Genomic DNA, 23,889 nt, shown 5'->3' on the forward strand with positions numbered 1-23,889 from the left:
TCCAACAACAGAGTTTATTAGTGGACTGCACCTCCACCTGCAGGTCACAGCACATCAGACGTTGCCATGTGCCGTAGGGGCTGCTTCTAGCCAACGGCCTGCGTGGGGAGGGGCTGGGCTGGGGGGCTGTGAGCTGATCGTGCAGGGGCACTGCTTAGTGTCTGGGGCGCCCAGCCCTGATTCTGGGGGGGCTGGCGCCAGCCCGCTGCGCGCAGAGGGGTCACGAGGGAGCACGGCCAACACACATAAATACAGACACACCGTTAACAAAAATAGTCTCAGCATCTTCACACATGAATAAAACTACTCTGGGCTATCTACAGCGGCGCAGCGTGGCTGGGCATGGAGCCGGGTGCCTGCCAGCCGCGGGGCTGTGTCCTCAGACAGCTGCATGGGGAACTCATGCCCCCGGCCAGGCTACCCCTTGCCCAAGGGGGATAACTGGTGCTGCATGCTTCTCACTCCCACACCTGCCCCAGGAGCTGCCAGAACAGCTGACCCGTGGGGGGAGCACATTGGGCTAGGGGTGCTGGTGGAGGGCCGGGGAGAGAAGGGCAGGCCGGAGCTCTCCCAAAAGGTGCAGCCATGCTGAAAATGAGGCTGACGAGCGTCCCCAGCTCTGAAGCTGCAGCCTGCCCAAGAGATTCACCCTCCCCACTCCGAGCTCTGCCCCAGGCGTGCATGCCCTGGGACCAAGTCTTGGAGCTCACCTGAGAAACCTCGAGCAATGTTTCCAGCAGCCCCCCAGCTCCTTTTCCCCCCACCCCCACCTCCAGGGCCGCCCTGCTGCTGCTCAGCTCACCCTGCACACCCCCCCGCCACACACACACACTCTCTGGGCCTTAGCCACAGCCATGTGGCAGCTGCCAGGCTCCCCGGTTTCCTGAGACATTTATCTCCCGCCTCCCACTGGGCCCAGGGAGGGGAATGCTGTCAGGCTTGTCCCCTGGGGGTACCCCCCAGCCCAGCACTCCTGCGGGCGCAGGGCAGGCAGATGAGAGGGTGTGCTGCTTCCCCTGGCCCCCCGAGTGCAGCCCTGTTTATTTTTGCACTTACTGGAAGGGGCTTGGGAAGCCGCCACCTGGGCCCCTGGGGGAGCTGTGCCAGCAGACATGAGCCTAGGTAAACACCTCCCTGGTGCGGCTGCTGGCATCGTATTTTTCCTCTGCCCAGATCGTCTTGCCTTTGCAGCGTTTTCAGCTCCTGTCTGACCTGCCTGGGGCAGGAGCACTAGCCCCTTTCCATGCCCTGGCCCAAGTGCCTGGAGGGTCTCTGCAGCATGCATGCAGCTGCTAAGAGCAGAGCAAAGCAGGTTACCTGCTGGGGGCTGGGGACGGTCAGAGCAGCAGCAAATGCAGGAAGGATGCAGGGAAGGTGCCACCGCAACCAGCCACTTTCAGAGGGGGAGAGCAGGGAGGCAGGGCCAGGCCCTGGCACAGGACTTGGAGTAGGGCCTGGCCCTGCCCCTTGGAGACAGGGAGCCAGCAGCAGGGAGAACAGGCTGGGATGTGGGGAGCAGTCCTCATGGCAGAGGGAACAACCAGGCACTGACTGTGCTGCTCTGACCCCTTCCTACTGGTGCCAGGCATGGTCCCATTCCCAGGCAACAGTTGCCTTACAGGGGCCCTGGGCAGTGGGTCATTCTGTTAGGCAGACACATGCCGACAGCAGACTATGGGGCAGATTATGTCCCCTACACTGCCGCCAGCTCAGAGCCCCTCCCAGGGCCACAGGTGGACGGGAAAGGTGGTACCGACCTCCCTAGATCCACAACACACGCACAGGAAGCCTGGAGGGGGGGATGGAAATGGTCCCTGGCTCCTATCCCCACCCACAAGGCTTGGTATTAGTGACAGCTACACACACACACACACACGCACACCAACAAGTCTGTTTATTCTAACAGAAGATACCTCTAAGGATCCTGCGGGGGGGGGAAGGGAGGTGTTCCCTTCCATCCTGTGGTTGGAGGTGGGGGGGGCCCAGGGCCCCCAGCCCAGAGGCGCACGCTGCACTGGTCTCAGCGGCAGGACAGCGAGTGCTAGGGGCAAGGGCACCTGGGAATCACGCCTGGGTGCTGGATGGGGTGGTGGTGGGCAGGGGCGCTGCCCCTGGAATGTTCCTGCTGCCATACAGTGTTGTGGGTGCCTGGTCATGGGGGAGGGCGCCCGGGTGGGGAGGGGGCCACACCGGCTACTTGCGGCTGAGCAGAGAGCCCAGCAGAAGCACGCCAGCCACTGTGGCCCCGGTCAGGAGCCACTTGTTGAAACGCTCCTGGCCTCTCCGGCTCTTGGCTGCAGCGTCATCGCCATAGAGATCCACGAACCGCTCCTGCAATGAGAGAAGAGAGACCGGGTAAGGGGCACGGATGATACCCAGCAGCCAGGCCTGGTTCTTCACCGGTGCAGCCTGCCTGACTGAAGCCAGATGCCCTCTGTTTCTGCAGCCAGTGAAAGCACCAGGTGCTGGGGGTGGGGAGGGCAGAGCATGTGGTCAGCTGCTGACTTAGCCCTGCAGCTCTGCTGCCTCAGGGCAGCTCATGCTCCCTGCTCCAGCATCACGTGTGCAGGGCAGAGGTGGAGGCACTGGGCAGTCATGAGAGGATCATGTGTCAGAGCAAGGGGCAGGGAGGACAGCCAAGGGAGGGGAAGCACCACAGGCCTGGGGGGCCACAGGGGGAAGCTGGGCTGGGCAAAGACCCTGGGAACCAAAGCCCAGAGGCACACGTGGAACTACGGTTGCACCAGTGCCTCCTGTCACCCCATGGCCCCTTCCTCCCAAAGCCCAACCCTGGCAGGACACAAATACTTGGGACCTGCTCAGAGCAGCACCCTGCCTGCCATGTTGCTCAGGGCAGCTAGATGTTCTGGAACACAAAGATCTTGGTTTCAGAGTGTAAGGCCAACGTGGGTCACAGCCAGGACTACAGCCACTGGCCCAGCCTAGCCTCTGCCAGCCCTGCATTTCCTGCTTCCCAAAGTCTCCCCATCTGCTTGAACTTTGAAGCTCTCACAGATTGAAACCAGGCCAGTGCAGAGGCAGCTGCTGACCAACTGCACCCACAGCAGAGAATAGGGCCCGCCAGAGCCAGCCTGCTCCTCTGGCCATACCCCCAGGTCAGAGTCCTCCTGTAGCACTGGCACCAGGACACTGATTCTTTCTGCCACCCCAGTGCCGAGAGCAGACACCCCCCACCTGCAGAACCCCCTGCGTCTGCCTCTCCAGGAGCAGCTGAAAGCCTTCCCCATCCTGACACTGAGCACAGGCTGCCTGGGATGCCCTACAGCTTATGGAAGGCTGCCCCAAGCCAGGAAGGTACAGAACTAGCCCCAGGGCTGCAGGGGGCCAGCTGCCCTGCCTTGGCCTGCCCGCAGCACAGAGTGGGCAGTGCAGTGGCTACTGCAGACTGAGTCTGAAGACACCCCTGCTCCTTCCTGGGAGCAGCTCTGCCTGGCCAGGGAGTTGGCCCTCCATCAAGCCAGTCTCAGGTCACCCAGCAAGCAGAGCTGTGCTCTGAGAAGCTGCTGTGGGATGCCCCGCACTTGGACAATGCTCCTCGGGGAGGCATGAAAGCCTTTCCAGAGCAGGGCAGCTGGCACCCAAGTGCCCAGAGTGCATGGAGACACCAGTGCCTCCAACTCCCAGAATGCTAGCTGCCATGGTCTCCTGCTTCACCTGTAGCAGGTTGGGGTGTTAGGTCTGTGTTGTGTCAGGGTTGACAGTTATGTACCATTTAGATTATAGACTGGATAGGATGGTTTGGACAGGGCTGATTCTGCCTCAGGCAGGGGGTTGGACTAGCTGACCTCTGGGGGTCCCTCCCACCCCACTTCTCTACCACATACCTCTGTGATGCTCCAGCCTGGGACCACACAAGTCCCTGGGGCACTCTCTGACCAGAGGCCCAGGCTGGCTGCACCCCTGGGCAGCAGAGACTGCTGTGCCACTCCAGCAAGCTCCCAGCATGGGTAAGTGCACCCTATGGACCCGAGCCGGTCCCCTGGGCCACCTGACATGGAGGCCTCAGCAGGAAAAACCCGTGAATTTTGGAGCGGCGGTGGAGAGTGGTGATAAAACCCTACTGCGAGGCAAGTTATGCCTCAAAGACCTTGGAGCTGGCCGGTTCTGCTCCAGCCCAGAGCCACAACAATCCTGCTGCCAGCGGGACACAGGATCCAAGGTCAGCAGGCAGCCAGGCTCCACAACACAGAACTTTACCCTGAGGAGGCAGCGCCACGTTATCAGTGATTGAGCGCTCCTGCTTTCTTCTTGCCGCCATGCCGCAGCCTCAGGAAGGGCCGGCCAAAGACCAAGGCGAACCACAGCTCGGCGGTGTTTTGTTTGAGTCTGGCCGGCCTGGTAGGCGGCAGCGGCCCAGAACAGGCGGTGCAGAGGGAGGGTGAGCAGAGGGGTTCAGCGAACAGGAACCGGGACAATAACAAGCAGCAAGAGTAACCCTGCACTGCAGGAGGCTGCTTGGGCCCAGACGTGCTCTCAGAGCAGTCCAGCAGCACCTCTGCTTCCCCAGGGCTTGAGGCCTCTGCTCCTCCCAGGGCCATGCTGTGCTCAGGCCACCCTCCTCCCAGCAGGACAGTTTCCAGGGTCAATAAATCTGGCAGCAGCAGCCAGCCTGGGAAAGTGCAGATAAGCGCGCAAGGACCCATGCTGCATGGCTCACGGGAACTGAACAGGCGGCAGCTCGCTGTGCAGGCTGCTCCATCAGGAACCACATCCAGCTCCCGGTAGCATACTGGGGACAAGCTGCAGTGGCGGTTGCCATGGACATCTCCCAAGGGTTTTAGTTCCTAAGTTACAGCTGATTGACAGGTAGCTCAGCCAATTCCTTTCAGACTGGCTCCTTCACCAACGTTACATAAGAAGTGGAGGTACCTGAGGGGATGCTCTGGCTGCCCCCCGCCACACTGCATCAACACTGGAGGTTTAACGGACAATGCTAAGCTCAGGCCTGCAATACATGAGTGGTGCCTCCTGGCAAAGCTGCCTGTTTTCTGCAGGGCTCCGTTTGGCCTGCATAGGCAGCAGGGAGCAAACTCTCCCTTGCATGGACTGGAACAATCTTCCCAGTGCCTCCTGCCTCACAGTTCCCCTTTATGCCCTCCAGCAGCTTGCAACCCATGTGCTGAGGAACAGCGCCCTGACGCACCGAAATACACTGCAGCCAAAGCACAGCCCTCCCTAGGCAACCGAGTCCTGGCTAAGCTCCACCACATGCCTCGCCAGCCCAGCCCACCGATCGTGGCATTACGCAGAAGCACGACGCAGCGGGTACGATAACGCCATCCTTTTAAAGGACCACAGAGGCCAGGCAATTTCGTGTCTGGGCTTTGCGGATGGGTCGCGCCTACCATTATTGTGAGGGATGGGTCATGTATGTGCGCACCCCCCCCCCCACTCCTCCTCCGGAAAAGTGTAGTTCCCGTGTCCTGTCTGCACGCAGGTGAGAGGGGAGGTACCGTGTGACACGCTTGTGATCACAGAGCCACAAGCAGCCCTGCCTTTGCTCTTGGCAACCTGCCCAGCTGGCACACGGGGATTTCAGCAGCACAGAGGGCAGATACATCTCCCCCGATCCTGCTCCCAAGTCTGGGGAGTTTAAACACTGAGCAGGTCAGCCTCCTCTTACAGAGAAGAAGGGGGCGAGCAAGCAGCCTCCTTGCATGGGGCCACGGAAACAGCAAGCATTTTACAGTGGGATCAGGAAGCATGTTCCCAATCTCAGGAGCTCGCTCTGCTGACAAAGCCCAATGGACAGAACGCCCACGAAGGGACACTGCAAGCTGCTGCATGCCCAGCATGGGTAGGGGGTCACCAGAGAACAAGCATGGTGACAGCCAACTCCAGCCTCCTGAGAGAGCCCCTGAAAGGGGAGGCAGGTCAGGCACTGACAACTGGAGCGTTGGCCTTGGCTGTGAGGCCAGTCCCATGGACACCCTGTGCCTTTGAGCCACGGCCATTTCCTCTGACGCAGGCTGCGGGGGGCCATGCTGGGCTGCAAGTAAATACACGGCTCCAGAAGATGGTTTGCTCCATCCCCAGGGAGGGGGCCAGGGACTTGAACGTGAGATCCCCAACAAAGAGCCGTGCATGATGCAGCCAAGCCCCTCCCCCCCCGCCCCCCAGAGTGTGTGTCTAAAGGGTCCCTCCAGTTTGCCAAGATGCCTAGAGCAAAACGGTTTGGTGCAAAGGACACAAGGTCACTGCAGCCTTGCAGACCACCATCTCTCCGCAGAGAGTGGCTCCTTCTCAGCTGCCTCCCAGGGACAACAGGGAAAAGAAAGCTGAGACAAAGGCTGCTGTCTCTGGCTGCTTTCCATGGCACCACTAGGTCAGGTGCAGCTACAGACCCCTCTCCTGCCCCTCCCCCTGCCGCCACGGTCTCCGCTTCCTCTCGGCAAGATCCTGTCCTTTGTTCTTGGTGGGACCGACAGCTCAGCATGTGCACGCATGTGTGCGTGCATGCACATGTGTCTGCATTTGCATGTGCACACTGGCAAACGCATGCAGCGGGGGAGAGAACCGTGGAGAGTCTCTCACTGAGTCCTTTCTGAAGATGGTCAAGGCCCTTGTGCCCAGTCCAATCACTCCTGCTCCATGCACCCCAGCACCCACTTGCCCTGTCCAGTGAATGGGGCTCCCAGGAGGGGGAGTGCTGAGTGAAGCATGACAGGAGCTGTCTTTCCTATAGTGAGCTCCATGCACAGTCTTATCGAGCCCCAGGAACCAGCGCTAGCTGTTTTAGGAAGGAGACTGGGAGACATCAAGACCTGCTGGGCACGGGGAAGCTAAAGGCTCCTTTGCCCAAGCTTTGGGGCTGTCTGGGGAGCTGGGGAAGGTCAGCCAGCATAAGGCAAGCAACAGGCTGCTTGCCAGAGCAGCCAGGCAGAGAGCCAGGAGGCTGGGCAGGTCGCCTGGCCCTCGTGCCCACATACTGGACCTGCCTGTGAGCCAGTGGACAGGAAGAATTCTGTGACATGTTTTTGGGGGCTGTTTCTCAGAAATGGAAGTGCTGCTGAGTAAGAGATAACAGGGCAGCTGGCAAGGTCGAGCTATCAGCCAAAGCAGGTGGTGGCACAAAAGGGGCCAGGAGCACTCTCCCTTCCTCCAGGACCAGGAGGCATGCTGTGGTGGGTCGTAAGCAGGGCCCTGGAGTTTCCCACCCAGCTGATGCCCCTCTCCTTACAGGGGACTGTGCCCATGAGGATCAGTGGGATTTGTGACAACCTCCCTCAATGGGCCTGTGCCCTGCCCAGCATGCCCAACACTTAACAAGCCTAGAGGGGAGAAGGGCAGAAGGCAGACTGGGGAGTTAGCTCAGGACTGCAGACGAAGGCTGGGCAGGCCAGGGCTGGCTCCTGTGTTACCCAGGCCCCGCTTCCTTTGCACCTGAAACCCAGCACCCCGGGGGTCGGCTTGGACCGCCCCAGCCCAGTGTTCTGGATCTTGGACTTGTCCAGACACGTCCAAACGCTTCTGGCCTCTCCCTGTCACCTTGACCGGGGAGGAAATGTTTGGCATTCCTGAGTTACTCACACGATGACTACGATAGCAACAGCACGGTGATGCCTCAGCCGCCCCCTCTACCGACTCACTGGCCCTTGCTGCCCTAGCACAGCTCGTTCTACCACCAGTGTCATGGCCCCTTCCCCTAAGCTTGCCAACAAGCTTGAAGGGCAAACATAGCTTAGTGCCTACGGTGAAGTCATGCGGCAAACCCCAGTTCCATATGTGGCAAACCCCAGTTCCATATGCGGCACAGGAGTCAAACCCTGCCCACCCCTCCAAAGCTCCTCTTGTTTTCATGCTTTCTCCTCCCCCCAGCTGCCATGCTGTATGCAGACACAGCACCTGGACAGAACCCTCTCTGCAGTGGCCCCCAGGCTAGCGTCCACCTGGATCACATGGGACAAAGACCAAAGGGACCCTGTCCCTCTTGAAGGGCTGAAGGCTCAGTGACAGCCCACGTAAGCGACAGCCACCCTGGCACGTTAAGCAGAGATGCGAGCGATGCTATTGCTGATGCTTCACCGAGCAGGGAAGGTCCCCACCTCTGGTGGAGATGCAGCAGCTACACATGGCTCAACACCTGTGCAGCCCTGTTTAGGAGACAAAGCAATGGAGGGTGCACCCAGCTGGCAGCGCTGGGGAAGCCCTCAGGGGTGGGCTAGGCTGCTAAGAGCTGACATTTGATTGGAGAGGAGACAAGGGGACCTGGGCAGTCAGTGCATCATCCTGGGCTCGGATCAGTGCCAAACCATTTGGAACTGAGGCTGGAAGTGTGGGCAGGGGCACCCAGGAAGGACCAGGCCCCTCCAGGGCAAAGGGAGCTAACCATAGTCTCTTGCTGAGCCCACGGCTGAGTGTTTAGGGAGGCAGGATCCAGTGAGCGGTGCTGCGCATGGGGACAGGTGAGGGGAGCAGATGGAGTGGATTATTCATCTCCACCTGGCAGCAATAGGGCTGAGCCAGGATGAGGAAGGAGGAGGGTGGTTACCAGGGAAAGGGAGGGGCTTGGAGAGTCAGAGCTTCCTCCCTGGGAAGAAGCTGCTGGAGATCCTGGGACCAGCCTAGAGCACAGTGCAGCAGGGCACTGCCCACTCTACCTCACCCCCCCAGCAGGAGGGCAGGGGGCAGAGTTCAGGAAGAAGGCAAAGGCTTTCTGCACAGCTGGTTCCAGGCTGAGAAAGCATGCAGAGAGCAGCCCCAGCCCCCAGCCCCCACCTTCCTCCCTGCATCCGGATCCAGCCTGCCTGCAAGGAGCCATTTGAAGGGAGACAGGGTCTTGCTTGTCCTCCCCTGGGAAGGAGCTCATGAGCCTTCCCAGAAATGCCCAGCCCAGCTCAGCACTTCTAGTTAGAGCCTGGGAGCATGTCCCGCATGTCGGCTGCTCCCCAGCCCTCTTGTGACACAGGCCACTAATCTCCACAGGGGGAAACGGAGACACGGGACAGTGAAATGACCTGCCCAGGATCACATGGGAAGTCAGTGGCAGGGCTGCAAATAGAGCCCAGGGCTACTGCCCTTGCCCCAGATGTCTTAGCCACAGGATGACAGCCCCTTTAAGAAAGGCTCTCTGCATTTGCCTTAGACCTTTAACCAGCACCTATGGAGCCCCTGTAGGCTGCCAGTTCTCCACACAGGCCTGGCATGTGCCAGCCTGCAGCAGCCAGCAGGGAAAGGCAGCTGGGAGCTTCCAGAAGAGCTGAAAACAGGAGTATTCCCATGGCTGCTGCTCAGATCCTGTAAACATGGCTCGATGGGTCCCTGCATGGCTGCCAGAGCCCCAGGGACACCCAGGAGGTGTCCTCTGACCGACTCTCTCCAGCACTGGACCAGACGGCAGACTGTAAACCCCACTGGCCCTGGTATGGATTTGTGGGTGCTCTGGGGTCAAGGGGAGCCCAGCCACAATGGCTGTGTGTTGCCATAGCAGTTGCTGGGATAAAGTGCTCCCCTTGCTGTCCAGACAATGCAATACCCTGGCCCCTGTGCCCGGGACCTCCCCTCCCCCAAGCTGCTCACTGCAGAAGGCCCCTCATGGCTCTGCTGGCTGCCGGGATTACTGGGAGACACACCAGCAGGCTCTGCAGGTGCAAGTGCTTCAGGGATTCGGCTTTAACTGTTATGCAAATGCTTGACCTACATGGCAGCAGCTGGCTCATTTCAATTACAATGGCAGCGAACACTGGGCTCCTTCCTGAAGCAGCCCCCAGCCAATCCCCACTGCTCAGCAGTTGCTGTTGAAAGAGACAGACTTGAGGCCTGGAGAGAAGCAAGGGAACAGCAAGTGATGGAAGGTCTTATGTGCACACAAACTAACCAAGTGAGCCCGGTGCCAGGGGCCCTTGTTGGCATCGGGACTCCAGAGAGGCTGGGAATGGATGTGGAAGGGCACAGCTGGGTCCTTTCTAGCCAGAAGCAAGCCTTTGCTGGCACCCTGCACCCACGCTTGTCTCCTCCCCAGCCACATGGCACCGACAGCAAACCCACTGCTCTGGAGAAGACAAGCCCTGCCCCAGCTCAGCCCAGCCCTAGGCTCAGGGCACACACATGGGTGTGGAAAGCCAAGTCTCACTGGCACTCTCTGTGTCAGGAGGGCTCCAATCAGCTGACACATCCATTCAAAACAAAGCAAGGGCCCCATGAATGACTAATCCTTTTGCATTTGCTTTCATCAGGGCTACTCTGGAACAAACTGGGCCAAGGCTCCAGTGCCCAGTGCAGCATCAGGGTTGTGCTGGCACGGGGAGTGGAGGCAGAGAGCCGTAAGCCTGAGGCACCCGGAGGAACACATTTTACTTGAGCCGGATCCACGCAGGGGATTAGCACCTGCTGGGAATGGGATTGAACTCCCAGGGACTATCCCCTTTAATGCCCCGTGGAAAGCAGGCTCTGGGCAGGTTTCCCCCACCACCCAGACAGATGGTGCCTGAGTCCTAGCTGGCTGCCTCTCTCCAGTGTGAGGGGCGTGAGCTGGGGGCAGTGGGAAGATACCCAGCTGAGTTTCACAGCTCTCTGAAGTCCTCAGCCCAGCTCAGACCCTGCCAGTGTGCAGCCAGCAAGGGGTATATAAGCAACGCCTCTGATGACACGATCATGCCCCCAGTGAGTGGGGAACTGAGCTCACTTCCCACCTCGCCACATCCTTCTCCCAACATTACAGAACTTCCTGTGCAATCGCATGGGCCTTGTGCAACTGGGTGCAGAGGAAAGGAGGAGGTATTTTCTCTTGAGACTGTATGGGCAGGGACACATGTTCCAGGTCCTGCACCAGGAGCCCAGCACCCAACTCCGCATACCCAGCCACGCCTCCAGACCTTCGGGCCATGCGTACGGGGCCTCCCCTGGACATCAAGCCCTGCCAGAACTGCAGAAGCCTCCTGAACAAGGCTTGGCACCAAAGCCTGCTCCCCAAGACACACCTACCAGTGGGAAAGGGCTGGTTTTAGGATAGACAAGCCAGGACCCAGGTCCCTGCCTTGCACTCCCCCTCCAGCCCCAGAAGAGCCAGAAAGGTCTCTGATTTCAGATTCTGGTGTCCCTTCCCACTGCAGCCCAGCCAAGGGGGGAGGACTGCAGCAGTGCAGGGAGATGTGCTCACTTTCAGTTCCCGTTAATCCAAAAGAACTCTTAAATGATTCAGCCCATGAAGTCACTTGGAGCCAAATGCCTCCTGACTTCCAGGGGGAGGGAGCAGAGCTGAAAGCTGGGAGCTGGTCCAGCAGCAGGGGCAGGTGGGTGTTAGAGGTCCCTGCCACAAGACAGGCTGCCCCCATGCTGCTCTCAGGTACCTGCCTGAGAGGGATGAGGATGTGCCCAACATGCTGCCTGGCTGCATTGCTGCGGTGGGGAAGCGCAGCCAGGTGCTTACTGGGACCACAGGGTTAACACCAGCTGCCCTTGCACACAAAGCTTGGCCTGAGGGCTCTTGACGTAGGCACCCAGCCCCCGCTTTGGCTCAGGCAGACCAGCCAGCACAGCCACTCGCCCTGCACCATACACCTGCCTCCAGTTCCCTAAGACATCACCACAGCACTATGCCAATAAAGGCCCTGGCCTTATCCCAGCCAGATCAGTGGCAAAACTCCTGGGATCTGTGAGTGGACCAAGATCACTCCTGAAATCCTAACCACATGCCCCTGTTGCCCCACTGCTCTCTGCACTGCCGTCCAAGCCTGCAATGGTTGAAGCTGTGGTGGGAGCAGCCCTTGTCACAGGTGTCAAGAGTCTCCCCACCTCTCAGTCTAAGGCAGAGCCCAGAGCCCTGGGGTGGGAGGAGAGAGCTTTCATTCTCCAGCCCCCAGGCCTCCAAGTGCAGGGACACCTGTCCTGTCCAACAGATGGTTCTCCCCATTTCCTTCTCTTCAGTTCATGCATTCGGAGCCAGGCTTTGCAGCACCTGATGCTTTGTCCCAGGCAGGGCACTTCACAGTCCCAGCGCAACCCCGGCCCAAGCCAGTCTTGTTTGAGAAGTGCTGGTCTCTCATGGGACTGGTGCATGCGACACAGCATTGCAGCTTGCTGGGTCTGGGCACCAGCTCCAAGCCTCTGCCTCGAGCTTTCAGGGCATTGGAGAGTCAAGAGAAACCAGCTGCCTTCTGCTGGATGCTTGAGCTGCACTGTGAACATCATCACCCTAGCCTAGGAGTTATGGCTGTGTCTAGAAGGGGGAAGGTGTCTCACCCACTCTGGCTCACAACAGCCGAGCCAGCGGTGGGCTGGGCTACCTGCCTTTCTGTGAGAGCCTTCATCGCAAGGGCAGAGAAGCCCTGTGCAGGGTGTGCAGATGCCAGGGGCTGGCTACAACCATATCCTAAATCAGCCTCTACCTCACCAGAAAGGAGGCAATATGGTCCTTTCTACAGCACCCCGGTGGGAACCAGAGATCTTCCTTCCACCCCAGCCTGCTTCCCAGGCACATGCTGTTGCCCAAAGGAGGAGAACTACTGCTCTCCTGCTGGAGGAGGCACTTGAGTGTGTGTCCAGAGAACACAGAGGGCAGGAGGTTCACTCCCACCTTTATTCTGCTCCTTTTTCAGGTACAGGATAGCCCAAGACAACCCCACGTCAAGCTGCGGGCAAACCGACCCCATGGCTGTGCACCCAGCCCTGCTTAAGAGCTCTGGGAGCAGCTCCCAATTCCATTCGCTCGCCCTCCCCCCAGCCCCAGAGGCAGCAACAGCGCAGAGGGCATCTGGTTCCCAATTAAAGGGATCCTAAGAGACGGCGCAGGGCCAGTACACGTGAGCACGTGCCCGGGAGAAAACACGTGCGGATGCAGCTAGGCTGGCTGTACAGAGGAGCTGGGCTGGGGTTTCTGCTGGGAGGCAGCCCTTCCCACCTCACACAGCTCCTGTGTGGTCACTCCCTGCCTCTGTCTAAAATCAACACGGGGATAAAAAGAAAGGGAAAGACCTAAAAACAAAAGCCAGGGCACGCAGCTCTGAGCACCATAACTAGGTCACCCAGCTCCCTGGCTAGCTAGCTGAGGCAGCAGGAGCCCAGTCTCACAAGCCTCCTGGGTTCAAAACTGCCATGCTTCTCTTCAAGTGCTCCCCTCCTGAAACCCACACCTGGTGCCCTGTAGCCCCAGCTGGAGCCATCTGCTAACGGTTCTCCCCTCCACGCGGCTCTCTGCACCCTCACCCAGCTTGAACGGTTTTGCTTGTGTGGCAAAGTGTAACCTTATCCCCCCATCTGAATGCTGCAACTGTGAACGACACCCCAGAGGGCAGAAGTGATGTGTCCCTGTGTCCCCCTCTGCATACAGCTGCAGGCCAAGATCATGGAGCAGAGATGGCTTGGGCAGGCTCAGCAGCAAGGTCTGTGGGTCCCCTCTGCAGGACAGGCAGTGACCAAGTGCCCGCTGGATCACGGGAAGGCTCAGAGGCAAGAATGTGAGCCAAGGCAAACCAGAAGGCCCTGAACACCATCCTACCCAGGGCACTGGCACCAAGGGACTGAGCGTACCCCCCACTCTCCTCTTCGTGTTAATCTTGACTACTCACTTAGAACAATGAGCACCCAAGGGAAAGGTCTCTGGTAGGGGGCAGGGGAAGAGGGCAACACAGTGCTTTCCTACCTCTCCAACACCCTGCCCCACAGCTGATATTTGTGACATGAGTGCTGTAACACTGCACCAAGCCCATAAGATGCCAAGAGCAGGCAGAGCCCACACAGCCATGTGGGCTCACAAAGCATTGCTGAGGTGAGGAGAGACCTCTGCCATTGCTGTCTCAGTGGTAACCAGCAGCGCTTGGTACATTTGTAGACTGAGCTCCTGTCCTGGGCCCCTCAGCCCCATTCCTCCTGGAACCAGTTCAGCAGCACAATTACTAGGGAGCTAGATACTGAAGCGACGGTCCTGGTCCCTGCTGAGAACTCTGTACTGACAGCTTCCTACCCAACTATTTAGGGGGAAAATATTGACAGAAGCAGTGAAAGCAAAGACCCCAGAATCTCCCCTCACTGCGCAGCCTCCATTATGCTCAGCCCCAGGCCGACTCTAATTATATAAGGAAGGTTTACGCAGTCCTCGCCATCCAGCCAGGGACCCAGAAATGAAGTGCAGCCGTGCATGCCAGATGCACACACGGCAGCCATGTTCATGGTGCCAACAAGAGCTCCACACTCCCACCCCCATGTCCGGCACGGTCAGCACCCACATCCCCACAGCAGAAACCTGCAGGCTCCTCTCAGACTCCAAACAGAAGTGGGAAACTGGGGCGGGGTGGGGGCTCAAATGAATGAGGGAGGCTGAGAATCAGGAGCAGTCAGGACACTTTGCTCTCTGAATCCTAGAATCTCGGGGTGTTTTACGAGTGTGGAGTCTCCCAGCCCTTCTTGGGGGGCAGGGGAACATTCTCCCCTTTTATTACTGAAAGCCGTGGGCTTAGGGGACTACCCCAAGTCAGTCAATGACAGGCTGCACAGGTCAAAAGTTCTGCATTCCAGATGCCTGCTCTAACCGCAACTCTTAGAGAAATGTCATCAAATTATGCAACAGAGACATGCACATAGGAAGAGAGAGGGCCCCAAAGAGAGGAAGGGCGAACACAGCAGTGCTGAAAAGACTCCTTTCCATCTTTCACTTTCTAGTCGTCAGGAATGCTGCTGCTGGGCTGGGACAGGAAGCAGCATGGAAGTCATTCCAATGGCATTTCCTGAAGAGCTCTACAGAAAAACCTCCCAGTTCCGAATCAGCCTGAGCCACTGCTGAGCAGGGCCTGCAGCCGATCCCAGCTTCCAGGCTGCAGCAACCGGGTGCTAGCCAGCCCATTTCCCCAGCCAGCTCCAAGTGAGTTTTCCTAAGGAAATGGATCTTCGTGCAGGGAGTTCCTGGATCTTGCCCTGCTGGTCCATCAAGCAAGGCCATGAGCCTGGAGAGGAGGACTTGCCAGGGCTCTGACAGAAGGGAACTGCCTGATGCCTGGAACAGTAGTTATGCCTCACAAGCAGGCAAGTCCTAGAAGGTCTTTCCCCTGCCCCACCCCCCCATGGTAAGCAGAGAAGAGGCACAGGGCAGGTTCTCAGGCAGAAAGAAGAGAAGAGCCAAGCACTGCTGCCTGGGCACAGAGCCCTAGCTTTCAATCCCAATCCCCATCAGATTTAAGAAAGGTCAGAGCCCAGCAATGTCCTGCAATTACCACAGTGCATACCTGGCGGTGCAGCTCTCAATGCCGGGATCACTGGAGGGTTACAGATGCCACAGCACTTGTTCAGATGTGCACAGGTGCTAAACGCACAGCCTCAGCCCCTCTCAGCTTTGCTGATCTGGGTTCGCTAGCTGGTTCGCATAGACACTGCCCCTCTACTTTGGAGGCAACACTGCTCATCACCATATCTGAGTGCCTGCTCTTCCTTACATGTCTCAGAACAGCGGTCCTCAACATTTTTACACTGAAGGTCCCCTCCATACACTGAAGGTCCCCTCCATAGCTATTGTGAATTGAGTGGCAGGCACTCCACTTGAAAACCTGGTCTATACATTGCAGTGTTTACCTTCATGCAGAGGAACGGGGAGGGGGGTGTGGAAGTGGGGGAGCAGTCAGGCAGGGAGAGATAACTGCTTATCTCCTGGCACCTGAAGCCTGAGCCTGCCCTTATCTACTTATCTCCTTGCACCTCCTGCTGCACCCCTCAGAGGATCTTGAGGTCCCTGGTTGAGAATCTGTGCCTTAAAGCACTCATCCAGTGCTGTCCAGGGCTGATGTGTTTAGCAATAGCTGCATCACACCCAGGGGAAGCTGCCTCCACCTGGAAGATGCAATGCATGCTTGTAAGCTCTCTGAGCTGCACCACACCCGCTACAACTTGCAATAATCAGAGTTAGCCTCTGAGTGTCACATCACATGACAGAAATCTTGCCAGGTTTGGGTGACCCAAACCCTCCAACCAGGCTGAGAAAACCCTGACCAGCAAAACCTGCAGAGGCACTAACAGTGGCTGAGGCCCCCTAAGATGGCAGCATGTGTCCAACAGGACAGCTAGGTTTGGGAGACCATCTAATTTGCTTTTCCAGTTAAAGCCAGACTGGTGCCTGCACTCATGTCCAGCACTCAGGCCTCTCAGAAACTACTGCAGAGTCCATCCCTGTAGTCACTGCACTGTGAACACTGCAGGGCAAGACAGAGATTCCAGACAGGCTGCTCCCAGTTCCCTCATGTTACTGCAGTGGGAGAAGGAGGGAAGACTTTCCTGAAGGGTCAAGAAGCAACACCTCTGGCTCTAGCCCTGACAGCATTCAGAGGGTGAGTTACCAGCTGCATCAGCGTGTCATATGACAAGCATCTGAGTCACTTCCCATCATTCAAAAAAAAAATAATCACAAAATGGGTTCTCTATTCTTGCAGCTTTGGAAGGGTTTTCCCCTGGCTCAGCCACAAGTTCTGGCCTGCAAGGCAGCAAGACCACACAGCAGATTCAGCCTGGCTAGTGCTCAGTAACAGTGAATACCTGGGGAAGGTAAGAAGAGGAAGCTGTAACCATGTTCTCCCTGGTCCACTCCTTCCAGTCCAGTCCAGTCCAGTCCATCATGATTCCTATCATGGCATCTCCCTCCCTTCCCTCGGGAGTCTGTTCTATTATAGCCTGTGGCTGAAACAGTTCTTTCCAGAGGGTGGTTTGAGCCGCACTACCCATGCTAGCTACCTTTGCTTAGTCTCAAGCCATCCTGGACTATTCTGCCTGCACGGTGCCAACATTTCACAGGTTCTCCATGACTCCATCCACACAAATCCAAGATGTTAGGGACCCACATGTATGACCAGTTGGGCAGGGCTGAGGGCCCAGGGTACCAAAGCCAGTAGGCAAACCTCCCAGACGATGGTGCCTGCAGCCCCATCAGTCAAGCCCACCTCAAGAAAGCCAAGGTTTCTGCCTGACATTGGAGCCCCAGTCCTCCCATCTCAGGCACCAAGGCAGCCCTTGCACTGGCACAAGCTATGGGAGAGCAGGGACTCCTGGGTGAGCAGACTGTATTGCTTTGGAGGCTGCTGCTCTCCTGCCCCCTCAGAGACTTTCCAGGAAGTGAAACACTGAGACGCTCTAGAAAACACCAGTCGTCTGGTACATGCCAGCAGCAGGCTTGCCAGAACTTGCATGCCTCTCCTTGGGACCTGCCTGCCTGCTGCACCTCTCCGAGAGCATTGTTTGAATGGGCAGGGGGAGGGTGGGGGGTTGGCCTGCTCAGCCTGGGACCAGTAACCCCATGTAGGTAGGCCCTGTCGCTACAGGCAGGCAGGGAGCAAAGGGCCTGTGGCAGAATGAGATGGCTGGAAGCCATCAGTTCTCACCACAGCTGGAAATGGAGTGAACCGGAGTGCACCTGTAAACCCATCACAGTGAAGTTGCTTTGGAGCCTTTACAACTACCTGTGATACTGGTTCAACATTAGTACAGTTGGTACCAGCATGAAGCAGAGACACTGGGACACGCTATTGCTGATAAGGCCAAAAGCCCAATGACAGCCATCAAAGCAACCAGTTTGGAACCTGGCCCCAAACCCCAGGTAAGGGACTCCCATGGCTGCAACCAACAGCTGGCAGCCTGACACCTTAAAAACAGCCCAGACACTGCTGCCTGTCTGACACCATCTGACCAGCTGGCAACTAATGGTACCACCCAGCTAACACAGTCAAACCCACCCAGGAGGCTAGCAGCAAAGAGAAAAGCTGTTTCTCCTGATGGGAGATGGCTGGAGATCTGAAGAGCAGGAACCAGTGGGTGTGTCAAGCACACAAGAATCCTGCCCCTCGTGCAATCTGCTAAACAAATATTTGCTCCAAACAAGGAATCTGTGCTCAGACAAGAAGAAAGAACCTTAGCAGTGATACTAGGTTGGGTGAAAGGGATTGGGGGGGGGTGGAAGAAAGGGTATTACATTCCCAACAAGAGGGACCAGTGATTTTCCATCAGTGATTTAATCTAAATCCCCAGGGAATTCACTTACAAAAATCAGACTGCATTATCTCCAGGGTCTCCAGGCTACAACCCAATCCTCACCAGCAGCAGCCACATGGACTCGCAAACCTCTACTCAAGCTCTTGGTTCTAGGACTAATCTCTGGCATTAAGAGCCAAAGCTGGTGGGGGGTATTGCTTGCATGGGGGTTGCAAGGCAGGGAAGAACCCCAGCGCCATCCACAAAGCAAGGGGGCTGCTTGTAACAGGAAAAAAATCCAGTCTGTTCAGGCAGCCACGCCCCAGGCAGCGGCCCCAGGACAACCACATTCCAGGCATTCCTGGCCCTGGGTGCTCAGGCTCCCTGCTGCCTCCACCCTGGTGTTGGACCTAACACTGGCTTTCCATAAACTCCAAGAGGCCCTTCCAAATCACCTGTGCCACTAGCAGCCAGAATGCGAGGCCGGGCTGAAAGGAACCAGTCCCCATGCTCCCCCAGAGCTTTGGGGAGGGATTAGTGGTTATGGCTACAGAGATGTTAAGGTGAATGCAGCTTTTCCCCACTGCCACGCGTTCACCAGTGAGCAAGGGTGTGATATTCCTCTATTTAAATGCCAGGAGCTGGCACTGTGTCCTCCCTTCTCGGCAGATACTAATACAGGCAACATCGCAGGGACGTGGGAGTAAATAGTAAGCAAGATCATCTGCAGACCATAATACCTCCCCCTGGCAAAATTCCACAGCAAAATCTCACAGGCCTAAGCACTTCCACAGCTCAGGCAGCCCAGACACTACCAAAGCATGTCTCTGGAACACACAGTAACATTCATACAAGCCTGTGGACAGCATCCCGCATACACTGCTCAGGATTCAGTGGGCAGCAGCAGGCTCTTTGCACTGACTCTCCACTTCAGTGCTACCTTGCAACGCTCTGCTGATCTGGGGCCAGGCTGCCAGGTAATGCAGAGGCCCAAAGGAATCAGGGCAATCTCCAGCCCACTCCACTTGCAAATGAAGCAGACCAGGGATTCCTGTTTCCGTTGCCTCAGACCCCACCACACCAAACAGTCCAGGCCTAGCACTAAAAGGCCCCAACTGAACAAAGAATTGGCTCAGCCCTGGGCTGGGTCACTGACACTCCAGGTCAGACCTAAGAGATGGGCCTTCTGTTTCAGACAAAGCCTGGATTGTAGGTGCACAAGGCTCTGGGAAACAGGCCTTTGTACAGAACAGCCAAGGAGATAGGCAAGACAGAGGGATGAAAAGGGCCCACCAGAGGGCAAGCCTGGGTAGCATCCCCTTGCTCCACAACAATGGAGTGACCCCTCATGGCAAAGAACACAATGGGAAAGGACCTGCACCAGTTGTTCCACCCTGGGCACCAGGGACAAGGGCTAGGATGTGCAATGCCGTTAGTCAGGAAGAGGAGAATGGGGAGCTCTCCCTTGGAGAAGAAGCTTCTTACCCAACCGCCGTTCTCCTGAATCCAGGGGTCAAGGTGGTCGGTCAGGTAGGTGGTCATCCATGAGATGATACGTCCAACCAGCACCTGCATTTCCTTGTCGACACTCTCCACACACAAGGCCCCTCCGAAGGAGAAAAAGGCCACGATGCGCCCCCAGTTCACTCCATCCCGGAACAGTTCATTCACCACCTGTTCGAAGCTCTGGTATGCTGTGCCAGGGGTGATGTGGAGCTGGGATGTGAGGTCGCTGAAGGCCCTGCGGTACCTCAGCTCAAACTCGTCTCCTGCCTCCCTTAGCGCCTGCCGCACTTCAGCCGCCGGAACACTCTCCTGGGCTTCCAGGTTGTTCCTGTGTCCAGCAGCCCCATTCACTACGTGGCTGGCAGTGGGATGCCAGGACGGACTCCCATTCGGGACACTTGCCATGTCCTCCTCTTCTGCAAACTCAGTCCTGGTCTCATCCTGCCCCTCAAGCTGACTCCAGCTGTGTCCCCGCTGTGACAGCTTGTAGGATATAAAGTCAATCACTAATTCCCGGTTGCTGCTCGACATTTTCACACTAGGGAGATTCTCATCGAGTCCATGGTCCAGAACACCAGTGTGCTTACCCAGTCCAGACTCTCCTCTTCTCCAGGATCTGTGCAAACATCTGACCTCTGAGCAGATAATTAGAGAGCAGGGAAGAAAGAGGCAAAAACACATTAGCAATGCAGGATTTTACTTCCACTTGTAGCATCAACAACAGCAGCTTCTTATTGCTCAGAGAAAGCAAGCATCCTTGAAGCTACACCTCAGGCTTCAGGATTTAGTCTCCCAGAAAACTGGCAGCAAAACATCCATTTCAGCAACAACTAGGCTAAGCCCCCTTGGATTTGCTTTACAAACGACTGCAAGTCGCATGCACGCGCAACGCATCCCATTCAGCCGCCTTACATGGTCCAGGTACAGCTTGAGAGCTCCTTTGTGATGTAGCTCCACATAGGGTTTAGGGGGTCTACACCCTCTGCTAAAGGTCTAGGAGGCTCAGTCTCCAGCCTCCAGCTCTGCCTTGTCTCAGGCAAAGCCTTAGAAGGAAAAGCAGCTCTGGCTGAAGTGATCATGCCATGCTGCATACTGGAAACACGAAAGCACAGCGAGGCCCTGAAGCCCCAGGAGCTCACCCTCTGCCTATTCCTCCATTACCTTGATTGAGTGCTGCAGCTCTGCAGCAGAGAAGCAAAAGGCCCTCCCTCCTTCCCTCTCAGCCTCACGCCCCCTCTGTCTCCGCCTCCCTTAGAAGATCAAAGCTCTTCCTGAATTTTTTAAAGGGACCAACAGCACTGGGTGAGGCCTTCAAAATATGTGCTTGTGCTCTATTGCCCAACAATGGCACATTAAAAGAACAACGCAGCCCACTCTTACACCTATCATAAAGCTCTTCCCAACAATGAAGGAGGCTCTGAAACAATAGCAGCTGGCAGCCAGCACAAGGGAGTTTGTTTGAAGCTTAAAGCATCATTTTCCATTTTCCGTTCTACAAAGGATTAGCCCCGGGTCGAGTTTCACCAGCTCCCAGGTGTGCTGAAGGTGCGCAATTCCTCTGGCCGGACCTCGGGAAGTGTTACAATGGACCCCTTGCATTTCAGTGGGATCCCAGGAGCTACAGTCTCACTCCCCAAACCTCTCCTCTCAAGAACGGTGGCAGAGGAAGGAACACAAAAGAGCTGTAGTGCTCCTAAGAGGTTGGGAAAGACTAGAAGCCTATTAAATCTACAGAGTATTACCCACCTATGTAGTTAATATGTCAGTAGGAGGAGGAACGTGTACAATCATGGATAAGGAAAGACAAGATCTAACGCCCGGCAGCATTTTGAGGGAAACCCCAGCATTCCAGAGAATTATGCTGGCATAAGAGAGGAGCAGAAATGCCCCTGAGGAAGCGTGTCCTAGATACGTTCTTTTCCCACTACACCACATACACAGACACTCTCTGTAGTAGAGAAGTGACTTACCCCTAATGTTATTCTAAGCAGTCATTTTTCTGGAACCAGATTATTAACAAACCTTACTGTTTCAGACCTAAGTGCTCCCTCCCCACAGAGTATGCACTGGACAGGCAGCCACGGCACTGGCTTTGCTTGCATCTCAGCACTCCTTGTTTACAGGACTGTCCTCACTTCTGTGTTTGCACTGGAAGCAGCTGCTCTATGCCCCATTTCCACCCCATGCTCAGGCCTGGAGGGAGAGGATATGCCGGGTGGCCCCACCTCGCCCTTTCTGGCTGCACTGGGGACAGATACACAGGCTCTCTGGATTCCTGCTGGGGAGGGAGCATGTGTGTTTCTGTACTCACCCCCAGAGAGGAGCTGCAGGGAGAAAATTCTGGGCTGGGAAATCTCAGCAGGCTGCACCTCCTGGACCAGCTGCAGAGACACTTCAAATCACTAATTTTACACAAGAGACTACTCCCTTCCCCGCCCACAAGGCACAAGTCCCGCCCCCACCCTCTCCAAGTCCCTCCCTACTCATCTCTGCTAAAGGGCAGATGTTGGAAGGAACTTGACACATGCCAGCACTTTTCCCTCTCTAGGGCACCCCTGGAAGGCTCCTCACTACAGCATTGGGGTGACAGACACAAAATTAAGGCTTGCCTTAAAACACTATGCAGTTGGTTCAGCTATTTGTATAGAGTAATCTAAGGGATTTTTCAACCTCTGTCAGCCCAGGTGGGATTTCCCAACACCCACAGAAAATGTGCCAGCTCAGCCTTGCTCTCGCTTCCCCTGCTGGGACGTTCCCATCGGGGACTGAGATGGTGGAGTTTCCCTGGGGCTCTGCAGCATCCCTCGGTCGCAGGCAGAGACGCGACCTCTAAGGGAGTCGGGCTCCAGTCTGCTCTTCACGGAGCAATGTTCAGGTGTTCGACCCGCGCCCGGGACAAAGGCGGTGCGACGCGCCAGTGCTGTTGGACCCTTTCACGTTGCGCGAGCCGGGGTTTCCCAGTGCCCTCTGCTGCCCACCCAGGAGGGTGAGTCAGAAGTTTTCATGAGCCGCTGGGGTGGCAGACTCGTCCCAGAGTGGAGGCTACGAGGACAGCCCACGGCTGCCATGCACCCCTACACCTCCATTGGTCAAAAGGAGAGGACACCGTGGTCTCATGTGGGTGCCCAAGGTGCACCCCCCCCCGTCTCCATAGCAACCAGCCAGGGGGTCCCGCTGGGGTCGACATCCCCGTTCGCGTGGCTGGGGAACTGCTGTGCCCCGCCCCCGCACCAATCCCATGTAGGGAGGCGCCCGGGGGGCGGGGACCCATGGACGGCGCGCTCCTATTGGCTGCCCTCCGTGTCCCTCACGCCGACCTCACCTGAAAGGCCGTTGAAGGGCCCAGCCCCTCTCCCTTCCCTCCCCCAGCGGAAGCGGGCGCTGCGGCTGCCCCTCAGGGTTCCGAGCCGCCTCAGCGGCCCTCGGCCGCCGTCTCCATCGCCCGTTCAGCGGCAGCCGCTCTCCTCAGCGGCTGGGGGAGGGGAGTGCGCATGCGCGAGGGCCGTGCCGGCTTGGAGCCCCGAGGGCGCATGCGCCACTCTGGGGCGGGGTAGGAGGGTGAGTAATGGCGCATGCGTAAGAATGGGGCGGGACGTTGTTGACCTAGTGCGCATGTACAGGCCTTTGGCTACGTCAGAGCGTAGGACTTTGGCGTCCCCTTTCGGCTGCACTGGGGAATGGGCGGGTTGGTGTTAAAGGGCCCGCGTCCTTATGCTGCTGGGTGGGGAGGGGAGAAAGGGAGGGGTAGAGCCGCTTGGTCAGGCTCAGGAGGCTGCAAGAGTACCATAATCTGCACCCATCCCCTTACTGGCCTGGGTGGCAGGGAGCTGCAGGATTCCCCCTCCCCAAACCCACCATAATCTGCACCCATCCCCTTCCTGGCCTGGGTAGCAGGGAGCTGCAGGATTCTCCCTCCCCCCCCCCCCCCCCAAACCCACCATAATCTGCACCCATCCCCTTCCTGGCCTGGGTGGCAGGGAGCTGCAGGATTCTCCTTTTCCCCCCCCCCCCCCCAAACCCACCATAATCTGCACCCATCCCCTTCCTGGCCTTACACCAGGGTGTATCAAAGTGCTGTGCAATTGCCCTGGTGCCCTGCTTACTTTGGCACTCTCTGAGCAGCGTGTGTCACAGGCTGCTCTGCTCTTCTCTCCTCCCCTGACCCCAGAGTGAAGCATGTGCAATGCAGTGGCAGGGTAGGGCTGCTTTGGTTTCTAGTGTGTAGGCTGCATGGTGTCTGTATTGGGACTGGAAGACAAAGTTCTTTGGGTACATGTGATATCTTTTCTTAAAACAACTAAATAGCTGGGAACAATATTCTTTGCAAGCTTTTGGGTACCAACAACCTCCTTCAGGCATAAGGAGAGTCAGTGGTCACTGTAGATGTAAATAGGGGAAGGACAGGGGTTTGGAGTGGCCTTCGTTCTGTGCATGTCTGCCTACCCTTTAGTTGGGTCCTGGGGGAGTGCTGCATCCTGCATGAGT

General features: G+C 57.3%; 2 protein-coding genes across 9 annotated transcripts in view; one reads left to right on the forward strand and one right to left on the reverse strand.

Moving 5' to 3' along the window:
- On the reverse strand, positions 1–22,866 carry BCL2L1 (BCL2 like 1). 4 transcript variants are annotated; one of them, XM_090064641.1, is made up of 4 exons: positions 22,727–22,864; positions 21,716–21,785; positions 19,384–20,039; positions 1–2,331 (listed from the first exon to the last, which is right to left on the reverse strand). In XM_090064641.1, the coding sequence occupies exons 3-4, from the start codon at positions 19,933–19,935 to the stop codon at positions 2,194–2,196; spliced, it is 690 nt and encodes a 229-aa protein (XP_089920767.1). In that variant the 5' UTR covers positions 19,936–20,039; positions 21,716–21,785; positions 22,727–22,864; the 3' UTR covers positions 1–2,193. The 4 variants fall into 4 exon arrangements, with proteins under 4 accessions (XP_089920767.1, XP_089920768.1, XP_089920770.1 ...); XM_090064642.1 differs by lacking the exon at positions 21,716–21,785 and having other exon boundaries at positions 22,727–22,866; XM_090064644.1 differs by lacking the exons at positions 21,716–21,785; positions 22,727–22,864 and adding an exon at positions 20,566–20,617.
- Positions 22,825–23,889, forward strand: part of TPX2 (TPX2 microtubule nucleation factor) — a 28,525-nt gene continuing 27,460 nt past the window's right edge. For all 5 annotated transcript variants that reach the window (XM_090064618.1, XM_090064623.1, XM_090064624.1 and 2 more), the window contains exon 1: positions 22,825–22,962. The gene's annotated coding sequence lies outside the window, so the exon portion shown is untranslated. The remainder of the gene's footprint in view (positions 22,963–23,889) is intronic.

This window comes from Crocodylus siamensis, chromosome 10, assembly GCF_052110815.1.
Source record: "Crocodylus siamensis isolate JL-2025a chromosome 10, ASM5211081v1, whole genome shotgun sequence".
Lineage (NCBI taxonomy): Eukaryota > Metazoa > Chordata > Crocodylia > Crocodylidae > Crocodylus > Crocodylus siamensis.